The 21,977-nt window shown below is 39.7% G+C and overlaps 1 protein-coding gene across 1 annotated transcript in view; it reads right to left on the reverse strand.

Annotated features, from left to right (window-relative positions):
* Window positions 1–21,977, reverse strand: part of pak5 (p21 protein (Cdc42/Rac)-activated kinase 5) — a 201,812-nt gene that overhangs the window by 3,945 nt on the left and 175,890 nt on the right. Inside the window, exons 5-9 of the mRNA XM_041173288.1 lie at window positions 17,718–18,176; window positions 13,527–13,660; window positions 5,565–5,691; window positions 4,767–4,892; window positions 4,421–4,555 (exon numbers count right to left, since the gene is read on the reverse strand). Coding sequence (XP_041029222.1) covers window positions 4,421–4,555; window positions 4,767–4,892; window positions 5,565–5,691; window positions 13,527–13,660; window positions 17,718–18,176 — 981 coding nt within the window. The remainder of the gene's footprint in view (window positions 1–4,420; window positions 4,556–4,766; window positions 4,893–5,564; window positions 5,692–13,526; window positions 13,661–17,717; window positions 18,177–21,977) is intronic.

The raw sequence follows: 21,977 nt of genomic DNA on the forward strand, positions 1-21,977 counted from the left end.
TTTTTGAATCTTTCTTTTAGTTTTTATGTCTGTCTTTGTGCTTCTCTGTTTTTCTTTTGTTCTCTGTGTGCATTTGACTGCTCCTCTCTCTGCAGTCCCTGTCTGTCTACCATTCTCTTGCAATAGCTTCTGGTCTGTGTTTTTCTCTTGATTGCTTTCTCTTTGCGCTAATCTCTTGCGGTCTCTGGATCACTATCTTTCTTTCCTGTGTGTGGTTTCCTTCCTCACCGTTTCTCCCAGGATCACAGTCTCTCTGTGCTATTTATCCTCTGCATATATGTGTGTTTCTTTCCAAGTGTCGCGCTCTTTCTCATTTTGTCTCTCACCATCAGTATTTAAACAATCCATCCCTAGACTACAATGCTCCCATCAAAACATATGCTCAAAGTATTTCATAGTTTATATTTTGTTTTGTTTTTAAGTTACCACCTGTAGCCTCTCTTTCTTCAGGCTTTAACTTCGCATTACAGATTTGCGGCACTGACTAAAATTGAAGCAAGCTAAAATGTTCCTTTAGAGTGAAAATGCTCAAACGGCAACATACTGGAAATTATTGATACAAGCGCATGATAAATTATAGATAAGTAAGATCTCTTCATCTCCCTGTGGTGGTTCTGGCAAAGCCATGAACTTAAAGTTCTCAGCTTTTTGGAGAGGCTGGGGTGTTTGATGATAAACAAATAATTAAACACAGAAAATTAAATTGGAAAGGCAAGTTTAATTGTTTTCTTGTAAATCTTGTTATTTATCAATATCTCCACTTGCAGAAATAACCTGTTTAAACTAGTGGAGAATGCAAGTTGGCAATCAAAAATATTTTGCAATAATATTTTATTTGGCTGATTCCACTTTGTTTCTTCAGTTGGTTATTTCTAATTGGAAGTTGTCTGACATAGCTGACTATTAACTCCTGATTTCTGTGTGCTGATTGGCATATTGCATAACTGTTTGTGATTTGTTGCTGTTTAATTGGTAGTTTATTGAGCCAATCAAGTGCAAGGAATTTTCCTACACACCTTAAAATAAAGTTAAATATTTGCATATTTGCCTAAAGACAAGATTGACCTCTAGTTACAACAGAAGATAAGCAAAGGACTAGAATTCAATTACCGACATTAATTGCACTTCTCAGGTAATCATCCTTCATCCAAAAGGATGTATTCACCATTCATAATTTTAATTAAATTTCTTCTCAGTGTTTGAGCCATGCTCACGTTCAAAAACTGAATGGAAATATTACATGACAAGAGCATAACAGAATGCCCAATATGAATTAGAAATGATAAATGTTTAAGGTCTCGAAATCAAAAAGGGAACATTAATTTTTCATAAAAACATGCACAGTACAAATTGGTCGTGAAGTGGTACTCTCAAGTTAATCAGAGATTTATATATATATATATATAATATTTTGAATTACTTTTCTTGTCTAATTTGTTTGAGGATCTGATTTCTATGGGCTTGATTTTAATTGACCCTGCCCAGCTGCCATTTTAACTATAGACTTCATTCTTGTGGCTAAGATGTACATTGAAAGCAGGCGGGTGCCTCATCAAAGCATACAAATCGGAGTCTGATAATGTAATCGCCCTCTCCCTCCTCTTTGACCAAGCTTTTGGTTATCTATCTTAACATCAGCTTGGGTGGCTCAGTGTCAAAATTTGTTTCTTACAGTTCCTGTGAAGGGCCTTGGGATGTTTTACTCTGTTAAATGCATTGTTGTTATCATTAGGCAAATTATGAGCACTGCTCAATGGCCAACCTGCCGAGTAAAATCTCAAGGGACTGGCTTCGGACACTGACTCACTGGGAGCACTATTTAAGGGGCACTCACATTGCAGCAACCCATGTCCTACTGTAATCAGTGGGTTTTCAAGGGATTTTTATGCTTAGCAATTACTTAGTTTGCCTTATGGACCTCTCACAGCTTATCATGGATGCCATTCTTGGTTCAGTGCTTTGGATGGTACAACAGTTGGAAGAAGAGGAAGAGAAGCTGGAGCAGCCTCAAGACTCAGTAGAAGGCAGTAGGTGGCAGGATGCTCTTACAGAAGGTCTTACCCAGGCTGCCATTGTCCAGCACATCATTCTACAACTGGGTTTACCGGTCCACGCAGCCATGCTGTTCCAGTTGTTAAGTCATCACTGCCATTTGCTTAGGCTCCTTACAGGCAATACCACTTGCATCTCCCAGTCTGCAGCACATAGCTGCCTCATTCAATACTGTGCTCAAAAAAGTTTTGGATGGTCACATGGCAGTGATTGTACCTTAGCTGTTCAGGTGGGATATGGTTGTAGACTGGTGTCAACAGCCACAATGGGGTGGGTAGCCCTTTGTCCCGAAGTAGCCATCTTCCTACATTCCTGGAGGAGTGAATTGTTGGAAGATTGACCATCAGGAACGTGATTGAGCACTAATGCACTATTTGCCAGGACTAACCAATATATCACCTTTCTCAGGCCAACACAAAGGACAGAACCCTGGAATTTGTGGCACTGACTAGGTTCTCTTGTGCCTGGTCATTTTTGACTGCGTTCAAGGAACCATAAAGAAAGCAAAAGCCAAGCCAACAGCTTCAGTCAGCAGGAAGGACGGTCACTTAATTAATGTGTGATTGCCACAGAAGAAACAAGCAGGTCTGCCATTACAATGATTTCATTCTGTAACATGTATCTATCCTCCAACTCTTCATTCTTCCGAGAACATAGTAGGGTGGCTGGCTGTGGCCAAGGGCCAACTCCCTGCACACTTGACTGATAACACCCCTTAGCAATCATATAAACAGGAGTAGTTCATTCGCCCTCTCAAGCCTGTTCTGCCATCCAATTAGATCATGGCTGATCTGCACCTTAACTCCATCTACCCACTTTGGTCCCATGCTACTTAATACCTTTGGCTAACAAAAATCTACCAGCCTCAATATTGAAATTTTCAACTGACATCCAGCACCAACAGTTTTAGGAGGAGAGATTTATAGATTTCCACTACCCTTTGTGTGAACAAGTGTTTTCTGATATCACCCTGAGTGGCCTGACTCTTCTTTTAGAGCAATATTCCCTTGTTCTGGACTCTCTCACCAGTTTGCCCTATCTACCCTAATTACTGCTTTGATCATCTTAAATCTCAATTGGATCATCCCTTAATTTTCTATATTCAAGGGACTACAAGCCTAGTCTATACAATATTTCCTCATAATTAACTTTTTCGCCCCAGTATCATTCTGGTGAATCTGAACTACACCACCTCTAAGGCTAATATCTCCTTCCTGAGGTGCAGTGCCCAGAACATAGAAACATAGAAACTAAGAACAGGAGTAGGCCATTCGACCATTCGAGCCTGCTCTGCCATTCAATATGATCATGTCTGATCCTCTATCTCAACACCATATTCCCGCTTTCTTTCCATACCTCTTGATGCCCCTAATATCCAAAAAATTATAATTTTTTTCTTGAATATACTCAATGACCTGGCCTCCACAGCCTTCTGTATTAGAGAATTCCACAGGTTGACCACCCTCTGAGTGAAGAAATTTTTCCTCATCTCAGTCCTAAATGGCCTGCCCCATATACTGAAACTGCGGTCCCTGGTTCTAGACTTCCCAACCAAGGGAAACATCCTCCCTGCATCTAGTTTGTCTAGCCCTGTTAGGATTTTAAATGTTTCAATCAGATCCCCTCTCCTTCTAAACTCTAGTGAATACAAGCCCATTCGAACCAATCTCTCCTCATACGACAGAACTGAATGCAGTATTCCAGATGGGGTCTAACCAGCGCTCTGTACAGTTGTAACATAACTTCCTCCCCTTTGTATTCCAGCCCTCTGGAGATAAAGGCCAACATTCCATTAGTCTTTTAACCACATCATGTCTGAACAACTAAGTTATAACCACTGTTGTGGGATTACCTGGACCATTATTGAGCAGGGCACAGCACTATTGAAGCAACAGTTCAAGTGGCTGAATAAGTGTGGGGGCTCTCTACAACATGAAAGCACGCTGCATCATTGTTGTGTGCTGCATATTGCATCATCTGGAATTACAGAGAGGACTGCAGTTTCCAGAGTCAAAGGACAAGGAGGTGGCATCATTTGACATGGAAGAATTGGATAAAGATGAGTAAGAAAGAGAAGAAAAAGGCCAGTACAACCTATTGCAGCCGGAGGTCAGGGAGTCATTGAGAAAAGCACCACTTCTGCTGACCTACTCATTCCTGAAACGTTACATAAAGCCCCTCGGCAATTAGACGTACTTGTTAACTCCCTAATCACTCCCTTTTAAAGCAGGCCTGAAACCTAGGCCAGGGAGTTTTTTTTTGGACTCACCCCACCTGCCCAAAACCCACTCCAGATTAAAACCAAGCCTCACTTGTTGAAAGATAAGTTGTATGAAATAATTTTAAAGAAATAATTTGGGAATGCTACCTTGTGCACATCCTTTAATCTTGGAGGAAGATTGTCTCGTATTCTCCTCATAGCTTGAAGAGGTGGCTCATTGAAGTACGGTGGTTCACCATCCACCATTTCTATTACCATAACCCCAAGAGACCATATATCCACCTGAAAAATAATTTAATTTGTCCATTAAAATAGATAACAATAATCTAATATGTTGATCATGGCCACTGAAGTATTGTAGCAATAGTCTGGATGGAATTAAAAGTTTAATGAGCCATTGTGATTCATGCAATTAAACGTTATAATTTAGAGACCATGAAGTCTGGTTTCTGATGAAAACATGCTGCACAGCCCCAGGTGGTCTTATCCTTACTTCAGTTCCATAAGGTAATCTAGAGATGACCTCTGGTGCCATCCAATATGGCGTTCCAACCAGTGACTTCCTCCTGGGGACTTCTTTTGACACTTGTGCACAAAACCCAAAATCTGATAATTTAATCTAAAAAAAACATAAAATAGCAAAATCAATTTCCTCCGCCGAGTACCATTTACTATCATTCTCCAGGCTTTTGCTATAAACTATAGTTTATACTTAAACTATAAATGTTGGAAGTAAAAGTGGAAAAGATTTCTGTGGTTGCTCGCTGTTTATTAAATATACTAACATTTGATTAATCAAAGCTGTAAAGAGAGACATATTGCTGAACATTTTCATCTTGTACTCATCAGGATAAATGCAAGAATAACAAATTTCAAATGATCAACAATTTATACAACAGGAGAAGAGGATGCCGATTGGTTGGTAAGTCAACTCTGATCGACTGAGGTGTTGCCTGGGAGAAAATGGCTGGAAACTATAGGTTCTCCAAGCTCCCAGATTATTCAAAAAGGTTGAAAGGCTAGAATATATTCCTTTCGTTTGCAAAGAATGGGTCCCTGTATATTACTGTATGTTGCTTCTAGCAAGAGTAAATGAGCCACGTTATAAGCTCAACTGATTATCTTAAATTGGTTAGTGTATCTATTGGCACACTCAGGATTGTTCAGTCAGTGCTGCCAATTGTGGAATCACATCTATTAATAACATTCTATTAATTACTTAGTCATCTAATTTTGACATAACTTGTGGAGATCTAGTAGTGTGAGGAAAAGTATCAACAATATTGCTTACCCTGCCATCACTGGTTAGAAGTATAGAGTCACTCTTTATATCCCTGTGGATAACCCCCTGAGAATGAAGGTATGCTAGAGCCTTCAAAACAGATAAACAAACTGTCGCTATCTGTTCTTCATTCATTCTGCAATTAAAAGAAACAATCATGGTTAAAACTATTCACCTAAACAGAAAAAACTCCTTCCACTCCAGGCCACTTGTTGACATTCTCATGATCTGTGCCACAAACCTATCCACATATATGTCCAAAAAGACTTTACCTCTATCCCAACCTATGTCACATAGCACGTATTTTTCTCCATGTTGCTGTCAGGGTGGTGGTTGGCGTGCAAGGTTGGATTTCTCATCATTCCACTTCTATTCCAAATTAAATAGGACTTGTTCAGGATCGGCTTCCTTCTCTGCCCCACCCAGTGGAAATTAATAAAGGTCACTATTATTTAATTATTTGATTTTATTTGACCAGCTTGTGGCTTGAACTTTCTAAAGACATAGAGGTACACTATGAACTGTATGCAATCAAGAGAACAAGACTGACTTTCTATCCTGGATAATGGAGTTGTTTTTAATTTTAATGATTACCTGTGCTCTGCTCTTTGATATATTTACCCTCCCCACTCCAATTGAACCAAACTAAAACTTTAATTTGCTCTTTCAAATGTTGATTGACCTGCTGTGGAACATCTGTTGTCGGTTCAGGCCTTTTTACTCTTAATTACATTCAAATAGTTCAGTATGTAATCTCTAATCCTTCTTAATAAAATTTAGAAAAGCAATTTGGACAAATATAAGATTCATTGACACATGGTATTGCAAGAAATTGGAATATGTTAAGGTTGAACATTTGGTCTAGGGTAAAATCAGAAGAATCAAATAACCATATTTTATAAGCCATAAAATACAGCAAAGAAATGCTAATTCTTAGGACTTTAATTACAAAAATAAGTCATTCCATCAATCTAACCAACAGAGTAGAATTTGGAAGTACAATGCAATAAGTATCATTAACCCACTGAGAGATGGTTCAATGTGTTCGATCAACCATATGGCGTAACAAACCATCTGTTCAAAAAATCAACTGCAGGAAAAACATGGGGGATGGAATAACAAGAACATTGCAAAGTCAACAAAGCTGTAGTTAATATCTTATTAAACATAGTAAAAAAAATTCAAATTGATTTCTCAACGTTTGTAACTTCCCTTGAAAATGCTTACTGCCACATTTAGAACACATTTTTGGTTTTCTCCCTTGATCTTTTTTTCTTTATTCTTTCATGGGAACGTGGGCATTGCTGGCAAGGCCAGCATTTGTTGTCCATCCCTAATTGCCCTTGGACTGAGTGACTTGATAGGCCATTTCAGAAGCAGTTAATGTCAACCAAGTTGCTATGGATCTGGTGTCACCTGTAGGCCAGACCAGATGAGGACAGCAGATTTCCTTCCTTAAAGGACATTAGTGAACCAGATGGGCTTTTATGACAACCGACGATAGTTTCATGGTCACCATTACTGAGACGAGCTTTCAATTCCAAATTTTTGGGATTTGAACCTATGCCTGGGCCTCTGGATTATTAGTCATGACATTCCACTGCATCATCTTCCCTTCCTATGAAAACAGACTCCACAAGAAGGCAACTCCAAAATAATGTTCTACTGTTGTGTTAGCTGAATAAGTTGTAGAAGTCATTGCAGAAATTATATATTACTGCTGAAAGCATGGTTGAGATAATACAAGTAGTCATTTAACCTGCTTACATATTTTATTAACAATCCAAAACGCCACACATTTAAATTGTCCCATCTACACTGAATGAACCAACACTACTCTAATTCCCAGGAAATAGGCATGGGGAATTTTCAATATTTTGCTTCACAGTTTAGATTTGGGTGATTTCTGATATAACATTTGTTTTCTGCAAGGTGAATTTGATGGTTATAAAGGCAACAATCACCAGCACGTTGTTATCATGGTATACCAAAATAAACTCTTTGAACAATTTGCAGTCTTGAAATTCACTCTCTTTTGGCTGATAAAATCAAGTCAAACTCTAATGATCAACCAAGCGTAAACTAGGCTCCAAAACCCTTGTGCCAAAATATGGACAACATTGAAACGCAGAATAAATGTCACAAGCTTATGTGTTGCACGCCAGATGACACACATCGCTTTTTTGATAAGGAAAGAGTGGTTAGACCAATCTGACCCCATCCTACAGGAAAGTATAAGGGCCAACCATTAGACATTAACAGCATCATGAAGAAACTCACAACTTGCTTTGGCCCAAGATTGCTTGGCTACTGGAGCAAATTTATTGACAGAAGGCAGCAATGAGAATTTAACAGAGATGAACATTGTGGTACACAAAATAAAAATGCTCAAAAATTAACATTGTCCATTTTGATTTTTATATTCCACTGTACACAAGGAAACCAATTATTGTGATTGAAAAACATTTAGTTTTTCTGTTTTCGATCTACTCTAGTCAATGCAGTTTAACGCAATTGCTATTTGTAATGAAACTATACAGAAAAAACTTAATTGCTGCATCATTGCATCAAAGGTAATAGAAGTTAAAACATAAAAAAGTTAACGAACTAGAGCTTTGCTGCTGAATCTCCACATTAAAATGGGCTGTTGCCATTCCCTGGAGGGACAGTTTGGATAGAACTGGAAAAAAAAATCTTGCTTATGGCCTGATTACCACCCACTGAGTTTCTATGCTATCAAAAATGGTAACCTGACATTCTGCTGACAGCAATCTGCAATAAAATCAGAGGAAGCTGAATAACTCAACTCCTCCTAATTTCAATAGAAAATTTAATGTACTGATTGTGCTACTTTAACCAACCTTTAGAATATCGGAAAAAGTGATCTAAAAAATGTAATTCAGTTAATAAAACAGTTAATAAAAATCTTTTGCAAAGCTCAAGAGTCACTTTCAACAATGAGTTACATGAATTCTGCAAACTGAAAATGCTAATGTAACTGCTTATGAGTTTTAACAAAAAAGGTACATGTTACACATTCAGTGAATCATGCATATTTTCCAATTGCTGTAGCAACCCCAAAAATAATATTGGGCAAGGAAATATAGTTTCTAGCAGGTTTGTTTAATTGTTGCAGCATATCGCTGAGTGATAAATGTATATTTATATTTTATGAAAAGCACAAAGCCAGGAGGCATTTGACTTCTAAACTTATGGGCATCAATAACGTGAAACAGCGATGTATCATATGCCATTCATGAAGAATTCTGGGTTGGGTACCTGAATTTCTATTAACTTTAGATTGACTTTTGACACATTTAATAGGTTAACATTAACAAAGCAATTGCTGCTTCTGTTTTACTAAAGCTTTAGTTGCAAGTTCTTGCACATGAAATTTTGTGTCTTTGTCCCCGATATTTACTGAGGTGGGTTTTATGTGTGATCAAGAGAGGAGTTTTGGTCAGCAAGTAAGTCCAGGTTTCCCCACAAAGTGTACAGTTGTAACCTCACCCAAACCAAACTCATCCATTTTGGGGGATTCAATTTGCCCACTTTGTATTGATGTCTATCTTATGGGCTGAATTTTCCCCCCATTAGGTGAGGGGGGGGGGGGGGGGGGGGGGGGGGGGTGCAGGTGGTGATGATGGTGGTTGTGCGGGGGAGGGCGGGAACGAGCACAAACCCGATTAGCGCCCCCGATCAGGTCCACACCGCCACTCTACGTGGGTGGTCATTAATTGGCCCCCCCAGCATGATGCTTGCCCAGAAGTGCTGAGCGCTCCCTGTGCGGGCGGTGGGGGAGTTCCCTGAGTCCAGGCCTGCGCTCTTCACGCATGTTTAACTTTTTAAAACACATGAGTAAAGTAATTAAAAACTTTTAAAACATGTCCCCTCATGTGACAGTGTCACAGGAGCTGGGACATATCAATGAATTTTTAAAATAATTTTTATTGAATTTTTAAACACTTCATGAAACCTCATCCCCCCCCGTGGATGGGTTTTCATGAAAAATGCGAAGGCCGCCTGGGCTCTTCGCCTGCCTGCGAACCTTAAGGTTGGACAGGCAAGTTCATTTAACTATTTTAATTTTAAATGACGTCACCATGCATCATTTTACGCGTCGGCGAACGGGCCCCACTCTAGCTCGCCAACCGGAAAATTCTTCCTTTTGTCTTTATAGACTATGATTTCTGCAGAAAATTTATGCCTGTAAACATGAAATCAGTGTGAAGATCATACTGAATACTGAATTCCACTCTGATTCAGCTATATTGATAAAATCCAAGCAACATAGCAGTCCAGGTATGGAGCAGCACTGTGTTGACATCAGTGTAAAAACATACCACAACATATCTCATGATAATGCTATTCAAGGGAAAGAAAACATGGAACTATAGGCCAGTTAGCCTATTGGTTTTTAGGAAAATGCTGAAATCAGTGATTGAGGAAGCCGTGACATGCACTTAGAAAATCATAGCATGATCAGACAAAGTCAACATGGTTTTACGAAATGCAATTGTGTTTGACAAACTTATTAGAGTTTTTTTGAGGCTGTAACTAGCAGGGTGGATAAAGGGGTAGATGTGGTATACTTGGATTTCCAAAAGGCATTCAATAAGGTGCCACAGAAAAGATTAATACACAAGATAAGGATGCATGGAGTTGGAGGTAATATGTTAGCATGGATGGAGGATTGGTTAATGGTCAGGAAGGTAGGTATGGGGATCCAGAAGACAGCAATGGAGGAGCCTCAGCCTATGCAATTGTCCAACAAGTTCAAGGTTATTGCAGCTTGTCTGGATGAGAGCAGGAACTGCTGGGAAGATAAGGAAGGAATGTGCTTATAGTAGGGGGATAGATTAGGGGATAGACACTATTATTTGCAGCTGAGAGCGAGCGTTCCTAAGGCTGTGTTGCCTGCTCAGTGCCAAGGTTTGAGGACAACTCCTCGAGGTAAGGGAGGAATTTGGAGTGGGAGGGAAGGATCCAGTTGTCATGGTCCAATGATATAGGTAGGACTAAGAAAAAGGTTCTGCTGCAGGAGTATGAGAAACTAGGGGCTAAATTAAAAAGCAGAGCCACAAAGGTAATAATCTCTGGATTACTACCTGAACTATGAACAAATTAGCATAGGGTAAATAAGATCAGAGAGTTGAATGCGTAGCTCAAAGATTAGCATGAGAGAACTAGGGAGCACAGTTTAAAAATAAGGGGTCTCCTACTTAAGACGGAGACAAGGAGGAATTTCTTCTCTCAGAGGGTTGTTAGTCTTTGGAAGTCTCTTCATAAAGAGCAGTGGAGGCTGGGTCATTGAATATATTCAAAGTTGAACGAGACAGATTTTTGATCTACAAGGGAGTCATGGGTTACGGAGGACAGGCAGGAAAGTGGAGTTAAGGCCACAGCCATGACATGATCTTATTGAATGATGGAGCAGGCTCAATGGGCTGAATGGCCTTCCCCTGCTCCTATTGCTTTTAAGCATAGAAGCAGATGGATAAATGGGGCAAGATCACGTTGGCAGGCTGTAACTAGTGGAGTGGTGGGACCTCAGCTCTTTACAATCTATTTTAATGGCTTAGACAAAGACTTCTAGAGTAATGTATTAAAGTTTGCTGACATCACAAGTGAACCTTCTAAATGTTGATGTTCAGAGAGATTTGGGTGTAATCATTCAAAGACGACAGAAAGTTACAATGCGGGTACAGCATGCAAAAAGGTAAGGAAGTCTTGCTACAATTGTACAGGGCTTTGGTGTGACCATACCTGGATACAATGTGCAGTTTTACACTCTAAATTTAAGCGACAATATACTTGCACTGGGGGCAAAGATTCACAAGATTGGTTCCTCGGATGAGAAAGTTGTCTGACAATGATAGGCTGAGTAAATTGAACCTACATTCGCTGGAGTTTAGAAGAATGAGAGGTGATCTCATTGAAACATTCAAAATTCTGAAAGGGCTTGACAGGGTAGATACTGAGAGATTGTTTTTCCTGGCTGGGGAATATAGAACTCGGAGGCAGAGTTTCAGGATAAGAGATCACTCATTAGGACTGAAATGGGGAGAAACTTCTTTACTCAAAGGGTTATGAATCTTTGCAATTGTCTATCTCAAAGGCTTGTGAATGCTCCATTGTTGAGTATATTTAAGGCCATGATTTTCAGTCTCTCAAGGAATCAAGGGATATGGGGAGTGGGAGGGAACGTGGAGTTGAGACAGAAGATCAGCCATGATCGTACTGAATCGTGGAGCAGGCTCATGTAACTGTATGGTCTATTCCTGCTCTCTTTTCTTATGTTCTTTTGTGACATCAAGTATTACATATCTTAGTGCATTGTATACATTATCCTGCATGCACGAAAAAACTCTGGATTTGGAAGAAGCTGATGCCCAGAATGAATGATGTATAGGAGCTTGCTACTGAGTTCTGATAACGGGTCTAATCCCAGTCTTATCCAACGTGTGGCCCGCAGGCTGGATGCGGCCTCTCACACCCCACTATGTGTGCCTGGAGTCAGTTTTCAAAATGCCGATCAAACAAGTAAGCTTGAATGGAAGATCCTGCATGGAGCTGCTCCTCCAATCACAGGCCGTTTCTCTCCCACGTTAGCTGCTGATAGATTCACAGGGCCCAGTGGGCTGAAGCAGTGCGTGAGGCAGCCGGAGCAGGGCTCAAATGAATTCGAGCAGTAGGGCCCAAGCAGGCCAGAGTAGGGCATGAGGCAGCTGAAGCGGGTTCAGGCAAGTTCAAGCGGGGCCAAGACAGGCCACAGTGGGGCCCAGGCAAGCCAGAATGAGGGCCAGAGCAGTGCTCAGACATGTCAAAGTGGAGCATGAGGGAGTGGGAGCGGGGCCCACTGGTGTCTGAGTAATTGAATGACTGGAGACTGTGTTAGAGCGTGAGAGGGGTGGGTGAGAGACAGAGTGTGGGGGTAGGGAGAGTGTGTGTGGGGAGTGTGTGCGAGGGGAAAGAATATGTGAGGGAAGGAGACAGTGTGAGGAAGAGAGATTTTGAGGGGATGAGAGACAGTGACGGGGGGGGAGAGATGGGAGAGAGAGAGTGTCTATTGAGGGGGGAAAAGGAGAATGTGAGGGGGAGAGGGAGAGAGTGTGAGGCAATTGTGTGTGAGGCAGAGTACGTCTGTAAGTCTGACTCACTCCCAGTATCAGGGTTCTCATTCACCCCACCATCATCATGCACTCTCACAGTGGGTGTGAGCGAGTGACTGAGTGAGCACCCTGAGACTAGGACTGAGCCGGACATACACACAGTCACCCTATTACACTCTAATACTGACTTTTATTTATTACTCATTGTTTTTTTCACTCAGCAAGTTGTTTCTTCTCATACCTCGGTTTTTAAAAAAAATTCATGTCTAATGTTGTGTCAAGCTTCACCTTTCCGAAATTTGCTCATTGCCTCCTTGAGAGAGAAAAATCTTGAAATATGCTTTCCCCTCCCCCACCACCCCATACAAAAATATTGGACAAGCCTGGTCTAATGAATCTTCTGGTTGCAGCAAGGAACCATGCTTGAAATTAGCACAGGTCGAAGAACTGTCACTACAAAGTTGTCTTGTTCCTGACCCGAGCTAGGAACTCAGCATTAGTGAATTTACTCTGTTCAACCATTCTTTTCTTTTTCCAACATTTTCATTTTTCATTACAGTGAGTTAATTGCACCAAGTATAACCTGGTTCAGCATGACGAGACAATATCATTTCATGCACTCAAGCCTGTCCAGTATTTCATTAATGGAAGTAACATTATTGGAAGAGCTAACAGACAGAGAGCGGATGTAGCTCCTTTAATGCTACCATTACACAACAAATCGCTAAGATCAGTTCCCATTAAGATTTCATTTGTGAATTAACTTTTTAATTAATTACATTTAAAGCAAAAGTTTGAAAATGTTTTAAGTATCAGCTAGTTAAGGTAGCCAGTAAAATCCAGAGATTTGAAAACATACCTTGTATGTGTAACAATGTCTGTTAAAGCACCACCTTCCAGAAACTCCATAACTACCCATAACTCATCTCCAACCAAGTAACTGTTGTACATGTCCACCACATTTTCATGATGGTAATCACGCATAATGACCACCTATATGTTAAAAAAAAACAAAATCAGAAAATCATAGATTTCTGAAGCAAATTATAAATAATGTAATCAAACAGGATGTCCACTTTAAAATTGTGTAATTGCATTTTTCTTTATGGGCATTACTACTGTGGATTTAATGTTACAACAACAGTCAGAATGCATAAGATAGTAATATAATAAAGGAGGACACCATAGAGAGCCCCACCATAAAATAACTGTAATTCACCAACTTAACATCTGGTAACAAAGAAGAGATCTTTATTCCATAGCTGTGCAGTTACAAAAAAAGCTTAGAGTACCGAGTTCTATTTTAAATGAGAGAAGGGGCACACCTGATCATTCCCCAAAGCATATTGCAGACAGCCCAATTAGTCAGGCATGCCCTTCAGGATACAGTGTAAATCAAGACTAAAGTAACAAGGCAAAAGGAATTATCCAGTGGCACCAGTGGGCAAAAACGAAGCTTCTAGATTCGGAGGAAATGTTCCCAATAAAATCTCTGATAAAAATGAAACTCGTTTTCCATATGGGTTGCAAGGTGAAGAAAAGAAAGAAATCATGTATGAGAGTGTGTATGAGAGAGCAAGAGATTCCCAAACAGATTTACGTTTTGTGGCTGTAAAGGAAATATCTTTTGACTAGGTTTTTCAAATGGGCTAGCTACATCTCAATATTCCACGTGTCTCATATGCAATTCAATTAAAGACCATTACTGTTAATATTTGTTCTATAATAGTTGGTTTCTGGAAGCAAATTAACGTTAGATAATGGACTCCTAAGATTAGGCAATTTAAAATAGGTTTATATGTGCAGTCCTTCCTTCCCAGCACTGGCCACATGCTATTCCTGGCTATGCCAAGTTCATTGGAGATGGATATATTGTGAGCAAACATTTTATTCAACAGTTTCACTTGCTCTGTAATCACTTTGGGTAAAAAAAATGTGCGTAGACACCTCTTTTGGCTCACTGTCCTCCCCTCCCTCCCAAGTCTATTCTCCTCGTGTCTCCAGCCAACATGAACAAACCAACATTCTCACATTAATACATGATTTTACTAGGTTGTAACAGAGAACACAAAATGGATTTAATTTTAATCTCTGCAAAAAATGGTTAGTGGGATGTTCGGCTTAGACATTTTCCGTACTTTTCCTAGCTAACCATGTTATTTCAAGGAATTGTTAGGCAGAGAAAAAACTAAGGATGCACCAAGACACTTTAAGCTCAGGCATGTTTCTTAAATCTATGCAACTCTTTCTACTTATTATCTCCAAGTAGATCCTGGCATATATTGGGCCACTGGCATTATTTGGCAGCTTTGCCTATTTTTAAAAAATACAAAGTGATTAAAAAGGTGAAAAGTTTTTGTAATGTCTAATAGGCAGAGAGAAGGTTGCATTATGAAAATGCTAAATACGTTCTTAAAGTTATTTCCTACAACAGGGAAGCTGGGTGAAGGTCAGACAAGGCAAGGTAAATAAAAAGGTGAAGAGTGTAATCCTTGCAATGTCCCCTGTGAACCCCAGGAAACAAAATAGATGTAGGAGCAAGAAAGTATATTTTGTATTACATAAGTACAACTCCAGGCACAGAATATATCAACTGGCTTATATTCCAAGGAAAACAGAATCTCTGTGGGAAATAATGCAGTTGATTTATTCAGAGTCCTGATTACATGATGTCACTACCTCCTTTCTTTTGGGTGGCAGTTTGGTCCATAATAATGGCTTTTGTGGATGGGAAAAAGAAAAATGAAAAATACTTTTAGAAAATCAAATACTTTTTAAACACTCCATTGAGCGCAAAGAAATTAAACCTGAGAAACAGTATTGTGAATTTTATTCTACGTTAATAGATATGAAAGTTAGTTATACCTTGCCCTGAGCATGCTGTCAGTTTTATTTTTGTGCATTTAATGTAAGGTATTAGCTGGTAAGATTGCAGTAATAACTGCATTTACTTCATAAAATCATAGAAGCTTACAGCACAGGAGGTGGCCATTCAGCTCATCATACCTGTACTGGCTCTATGAAGCAGCAGTCATGCTTAGTCCCAAATACCCTATTTTTGTCCATAACCCTATTAAGCTGCTATTGTCAAGTAACCAACTCCCTTTTCAAATTATTTCTGGAATCACTTTTCACCACCATTTTAGGTAAGAGTGTTGCAACTCTGAGTGAAAACATTTCTCCTCAGTTCTGCTCTGGGTGTTTTGCCAATTAATTTGAATCTTTGACCTCTTGTTACTTAGCCACAGGAATAACTCTTCTTCATTTATTCTACAAACCTTCTCATATTGGAACTTCAATGAGGTCAGCTCTTAACCTTCTCTTCTCCAAGAACAGTCCGAACTTTCTCAACTTCCCCCCCAAACTGAACTTCCTCATTGTTGGAAACATCTTGTAAATATCCTCTGTACCCTTTCGAAGGTCTTTACATCTTTCCTGAAGTGTGATGCCAGGAAATATCCATCATACTCAAGCTGAAGCCTAATCTGTGACTTATAAAGTTCTAGCGTTACCTCATATATTCTATTCCCCTGTTTGTAAAGCTGAGTGATTTGCACATATTTTTTTCAAAAATCATGTTATCAACTTGTGCTTCCATCTTTAAGAAACTGTGTATAAGAACACACTGTTCATGTATACTTCTCAAAATTGTGCCATTTGTAGTATATTGTCTTTCCATACTGGCCCTCCCAAAGTGCATCACTTCACACTCGCCTGCATCTGCCATGCTTCTGTCCATTTCACCATCCTATCTATGTCATCCTGAAGCCTTACCAAGTTTCGCTTCATCTACAAACTTGAGAATCCCAGCACACGATTCTAGGTCATTTATAAAAATTGCAGAGTAATGGATGCCAGACTGACTCTTGGAGAACACCAATTTAATGCTTTCATTTCTTTAGGTTAAAAAAAATGTCCCAAGGTGATCGCACACACACAAAAAAAATAAGGAAGTGGACACTGAGCCATGCAGGGAGAGATTAGAAGGTGAAGTGGCTGAGGGTAGATTGAAGTGATGGGCTTTCAGAAGGTCATTGAAGGTGCAGGGCGAAGTGGAGACAGGTAGGGTCAAAATTTCAGAAAATGGAACTGAAGGTTCTGTCACCAATGGTGGGCTGAAAGAATGGTGATATGTATGAAAGTCCAGTGCAAAGGACCAAAGGATGTGGGTGGGGATATAAGTTTAAAGTAGTCGCTGAGATAAGGTGGGGCAAGATGATGCAGGGGTGGAAATTTACCTTGAAACACTGAGCCTAACCCTGTTCTTTAAAAAAAGAGCCCTTTATCTAAGATAAACCTTGGAGGACAATATTAACAATGTCCACTGAGAAGGCCACAGAATAGGGACCAAGGAGGAAGGTCAGAGTGGTGGAGGGTTACCTTGGTGGGTAGACGTCCAGAAAAAATTATTTTTTGCTTGAACATTTAAGTGCTGCAAACACACTGGAAGTATGTTAACTGACAAGCGAGGGAGAAAAGTTAACATTTCGAGGGCACAGGTTTGTCTAACGTTTTAATATTTTTGCTGTTTCCAGAAGCTGACAGATCTGCTGTGCACTCTCAGCTTTTTCTCAAGATTTACCCCACTTGCAGTTCTTCCATTTTTAATCTTACCAGTTCTGTGCTGATAGATTTTAAGCTTTCTACATTAACACAAAAGGGCACCTATAGCACTTGAAATAATTTTGGTTCTGTCAGTTCAATTACCGATTGAATGACAATATAGAATATTTTACATTAAGTCTAAGAATTGCACAATCCTATCCTCAGAACCCATTGTCATAGCTTTGGCAATTTAATAGTCACATAAAAATAAAAACAGGGTGGCTTCTGGTTCTGAAAGCTCGAAACATTTAGTAATTAATCATGAACCATAAGGGAAAGAGTGAAACAGCAGAGTACAAAAACGCTTTCAATTTGCATTAGCACCTATGTCTTGATGGGGAAAAATCTAGTCAGATAATCCCAAAGAGAAATAATTTTAATCAATCTCACTGGCTCAATCAAGTTTTGAAAATTATTTCATATAAAGTCCAAGACATTCTCTAACCTCGTTGAAGAGCAGTTCCCTCCGCTGCTGTTTTCTTAGGTCCATTTTCTTCACTGCCACTCGTTTCCCAGTGTGCTTCTCTGTTACAATGCAAACGATGCCTGTGGAGCCCTCTCCGATTTTAATGAAGTTTTCCAAGTACTCCCGTGGATCACCTGCGTTAACTACAAGCTGCAGGGCAGCTCTGAACTGCTCATGGGATACACGGGTGGGCTGCTGTTGTGTCGACGAACTCCAGCTTGGATACTGGTAAGCACCTTGGTTAACATACTGAAAATTCGACTGAGGCGGCGTATTGTGATATTGAGATGTTTTGCAATATGATGATGGAAAATAATGGCTAGATGTTGCGTAGATGGGGTTGGTTGGACACTGAGGTAGTTTTGATGGGCCTCGAGGATAGGTGTCTGACCAAGTCATCTGAGGACTTACACCCCTTTGTAGTTTTTCATAATCCACCTATAACACAAAAAAAACTAACGGATAATCCAATTATGCTCATGTTCTTTCTAAAACCTTACAGCTTGCTGCAAACCCAATAATCCCTACCGACGTGGTGTAACCTCTTTATGACAAAATGTACAGAGTCTCAATGGAAGGCCTTAGACACTGCCTCGTGATGTATCACAATTGCAAATAATTACAGCCACTGATTCATTTAATCAATCACTTTCACCAGCGGTGCTCAGGGATGGACAGGACATAAAACGCAACACTGCTATCAATTGCCAGCACCACTACTGGCTGCCTGCCAAGAGTCCCCTGATCCATGTTAGTTAAATGCACATTAATCTGAATTTGGCAGAGTAATCAAGGACCCAACTGAACTGTGAAATTGAATTCTGCAGTGGAACATCATTTGCCCACTTTATGCTAAGACAGCGGGAGAGAAATACTATGGCATCAATTTGTCACTGCTATCTGTTGTTAAGGTGGAGAGGACTGACTATCAAATACCTTTAGATTACACTATATTTGGGAGCTAACTGGGAACAGAACCATCATTGATAAAAGATCAGCATTTGAAGGAGAAATTCATTGTCCATTGCAAAATGGAAAATTTGATAGAAATTTGCATATTTTAAAAATCGTGCCTCCTTGAATGATTCCCTTTCTTAACAGAGACATGCCATTGCTGGTAAGATAAATAACAGTATTCCTCACTAAAATAGTATTCATATTAACCCTGTGTTAAAAAACAGTGGTTAAAAAAAACTGATATAGTACTGCGAGGAGGCAGCACAGCAAACTGGGCACCAACATGCTGCACCACACTCTCATGCATTGCAAGCTCATTGCACCTGACCCTCTATATCAGTGGTATCCAAACTGTGGCATCCAAACTTTGCAATCTGTTCAGTGGTGTTCATGTAACTCATTTTACCTTGTGTTTATAATTGATATTTGTTGATTTGTCCTGTTTGAATTTAATGGATTTGAAAATTTGAACAGGGTCGTTCTTATCGTGACTTTGTCATTGATGGAATGATGGGTCTGTGGTTTGAAATGTATGCCAGTTAATGGGAACATGGATTTAAAACTTGATGCATGGCCTTCAAAAGTCCATTAGACATATCTATGGGCCCGAAAGCTTGGGCACCCTGCCATCACATGCTAAGCTGTGTTACTATAATGAGGTAACAACTGGAGGCCAGTCAAGAACGGAAGGAGGGTAAACAATCAGCAGGCTGCTTGCTTACACACACAAGCAGCTGTTTTCATTGCAGCATTGGTGTGATCTTTAAAGTCAGTCACCCAGTTCCCTTCTTGGCATGGATGGTGTGCAGCTTAGGGTCAACAAGAAAATGGGATGGAGAATAAACATAAATACACACAATTTTTGGAAAAATTAACTATAACTGCTTTCCATTATTGGATTAGAAATGCTTAAGTCACAAAAATAATTTAGACTGTCAAGCACCATGGCTCAATGGCATATAATGTGTAATTTTTGATCTTAAAGAAAATGTTCAGGATTTCTCACTAATTGGCAATGTTGTGTGGAGATTTATAATATATTCTGTAATATATTCTGCTGTAATATATTCTGCTCTAATGTGGCAAGATACAGATTTGAGTGCGCAACTGCCCACAGTTGGAATTCAGGACCCTAGCACAGCTTCCTAACAATGTTGCTAAGTGGATGAAGGGCAATTCTCCTTGATAAAGCCATAAAAGCTGGATGTCCAAATTACCTGGGCTGTTCCTATGTAAAAACCTCGGAGGTTCCCCAGAAACATTATAAAAGCTGGGAACAGGCTGCCTTTCCATTGTCTTGTCATTGCAATGTGATGAGGTGAGAAGTAGCTAAGATGTGCCAAGATGAATGAAGTGTAACAAATTGGAAAAGTTGTAGCTGATAGAATTTGGAATTAGTATTTAACATTTATTCAATTTGTTTCTCCTAATAATCATATACTAAGGAGGTAGAACAAAATGGTGCTTCCCTCCCTTTCCACCTGTAACTTATAAACTTCCAAAAAAAACAATTGAAACAAATTTATATTTGCTAAATTTGTATTCCACGGAAACTGTAAAACAAGACACAACAATGATCAATGTTTGAATCTTTCCATTCTGCAAGACAGAGTCTGCTATTGTCAGTGAGCATGCTTGGATACTTTTCACAATCAGTTGTATTATTTAGACAAAAAGTAGATTAACACAAATTAAACCTTCCTACTGTGCATTTAACATTTCTAAAATATAAATTATTTTATATAGATATAGGTATTCACAACACATACACAAACGTATATCTATATATACACACAAAGTATAAAGCATTTGCCCCATTTCTATTAAGAAGGTATTTGAGAAAATAAGAAATGTTTTACAACTATTACCAGAGAACTTGCAAATGGTCCTATTGCACTACAACAAAAGCCATCACTGATTTGGTTAACTGCTGTATTAGAATGCCACTTCAGACCTGTATAGGGAAAATATGCAACGTGTTTTCTGACTCTACTTCACTACATTTCTGCTCACGTTCCATTAATAGTGTTTGTGCATTGCTGAGACTGATTCACAACCCAAGGAAAACCTTTCACAGCTTGTAAGTTCAGCCTGGATTCAAGATCATGTCAACAGTGCAGATTATGTTCTGTCACAGGATCTTTACAGTGCAGAAGGAGGCCATGTGGCCCATTGAGTAAGCACTGACTCTCTAAAAGAACATTCCACCTAGTCCCACTCTCCTGCCTTATCTCTGTAACCTTGCACATTCTCCCTCTTCAGGTAGCAACCCAATTCCCTTCTGAATACCTCAGTGAACCTGCCTCCACCACCCTTTCAGGAAGTTTGTTCCAGACTCCACCCGTTGGGTGAGAAAATTTTTCCTCACATCACATTTACTCCTTTTGCCAATTATTTTGAACCTATGTCCTCTAGTTCTTGATGTTCTCTTAAGTGGGAACAGTTTTTCACTATTTACCCTGTCCATACCCCTCAGTATCTTGAATACCTCTATCAAGTCTCCTCTCAGCCTTCATTTCTCCAAGGAACACAGTCCCAACCTCTCCAATCTATCCTCATAGCTACAGTTCTTCATCCCAGGAATCATTTCTGTGAATCTCCTTTGTAATTCTCTCCAATGCCTTCACATCCTTCCTCAAATCTGGCACACAGAACTGGGCACAGTACTCCAGATGAGGCCTAACTAGTGTCCCATACAAGTTCAACATGACCTCCTTACTCTTGTACTCAATGCTCTATTAATAAAGCCTAAGATACTATATGCTTTATTAACTGCTCTCTCAACATGCCCTTAGATCTTCACTTACCTATGTACGTATACACTGAAGTCTCTCTGTTCTTGCACCTCCTTTAGAGGCTCTCCTTTTATTTTATATGGTCTCACCATATCTTTTCTGCCAAAGCGAATCACCTCACACTTCTCTGCATTGAACTTCATCTGCCACTGATCTGCCCAATCCACCAAAATGTCAATGTCCTTTTGAAGTTCAAGACTATCCCCACCACAGTTAACAACATTTTCAATCTTCACATCAACCGAAAATTTTGAAATCATGCCTTGCATGCCAGTCTAGGTTATTAATATATATCAGGAAGAGCAAGGGTCCCAACATTGACCCGAGGAACTCCACTACAAATCTTCCTTCAATCTGAAAAACAACCATTTATCACAACACTCTGCTTCCTGTCAATTTCTTATCCAGGTGCCGACTTTCCCTTTTATTCCGTGACCTAGAATTTTGCTCACAATTCTGTTGTGTGGCACTGTATCAAATGCCTTTT

The sequence above is a fragment of the Carcharodon carcharias genome, chromosome 2, assembly GCF_017639515.1.
Source record: "Carcharodon carcharias isolate sCarCar2 chromosome 2, sCarCar2.pri, whole genome shotgun sequence".
NCBI lineage: Eukaryota > Metazoa > Chordata > Chondrichthyes > Lamniformes > Lamnidae > Carcharodon > Carcharodon carcharias.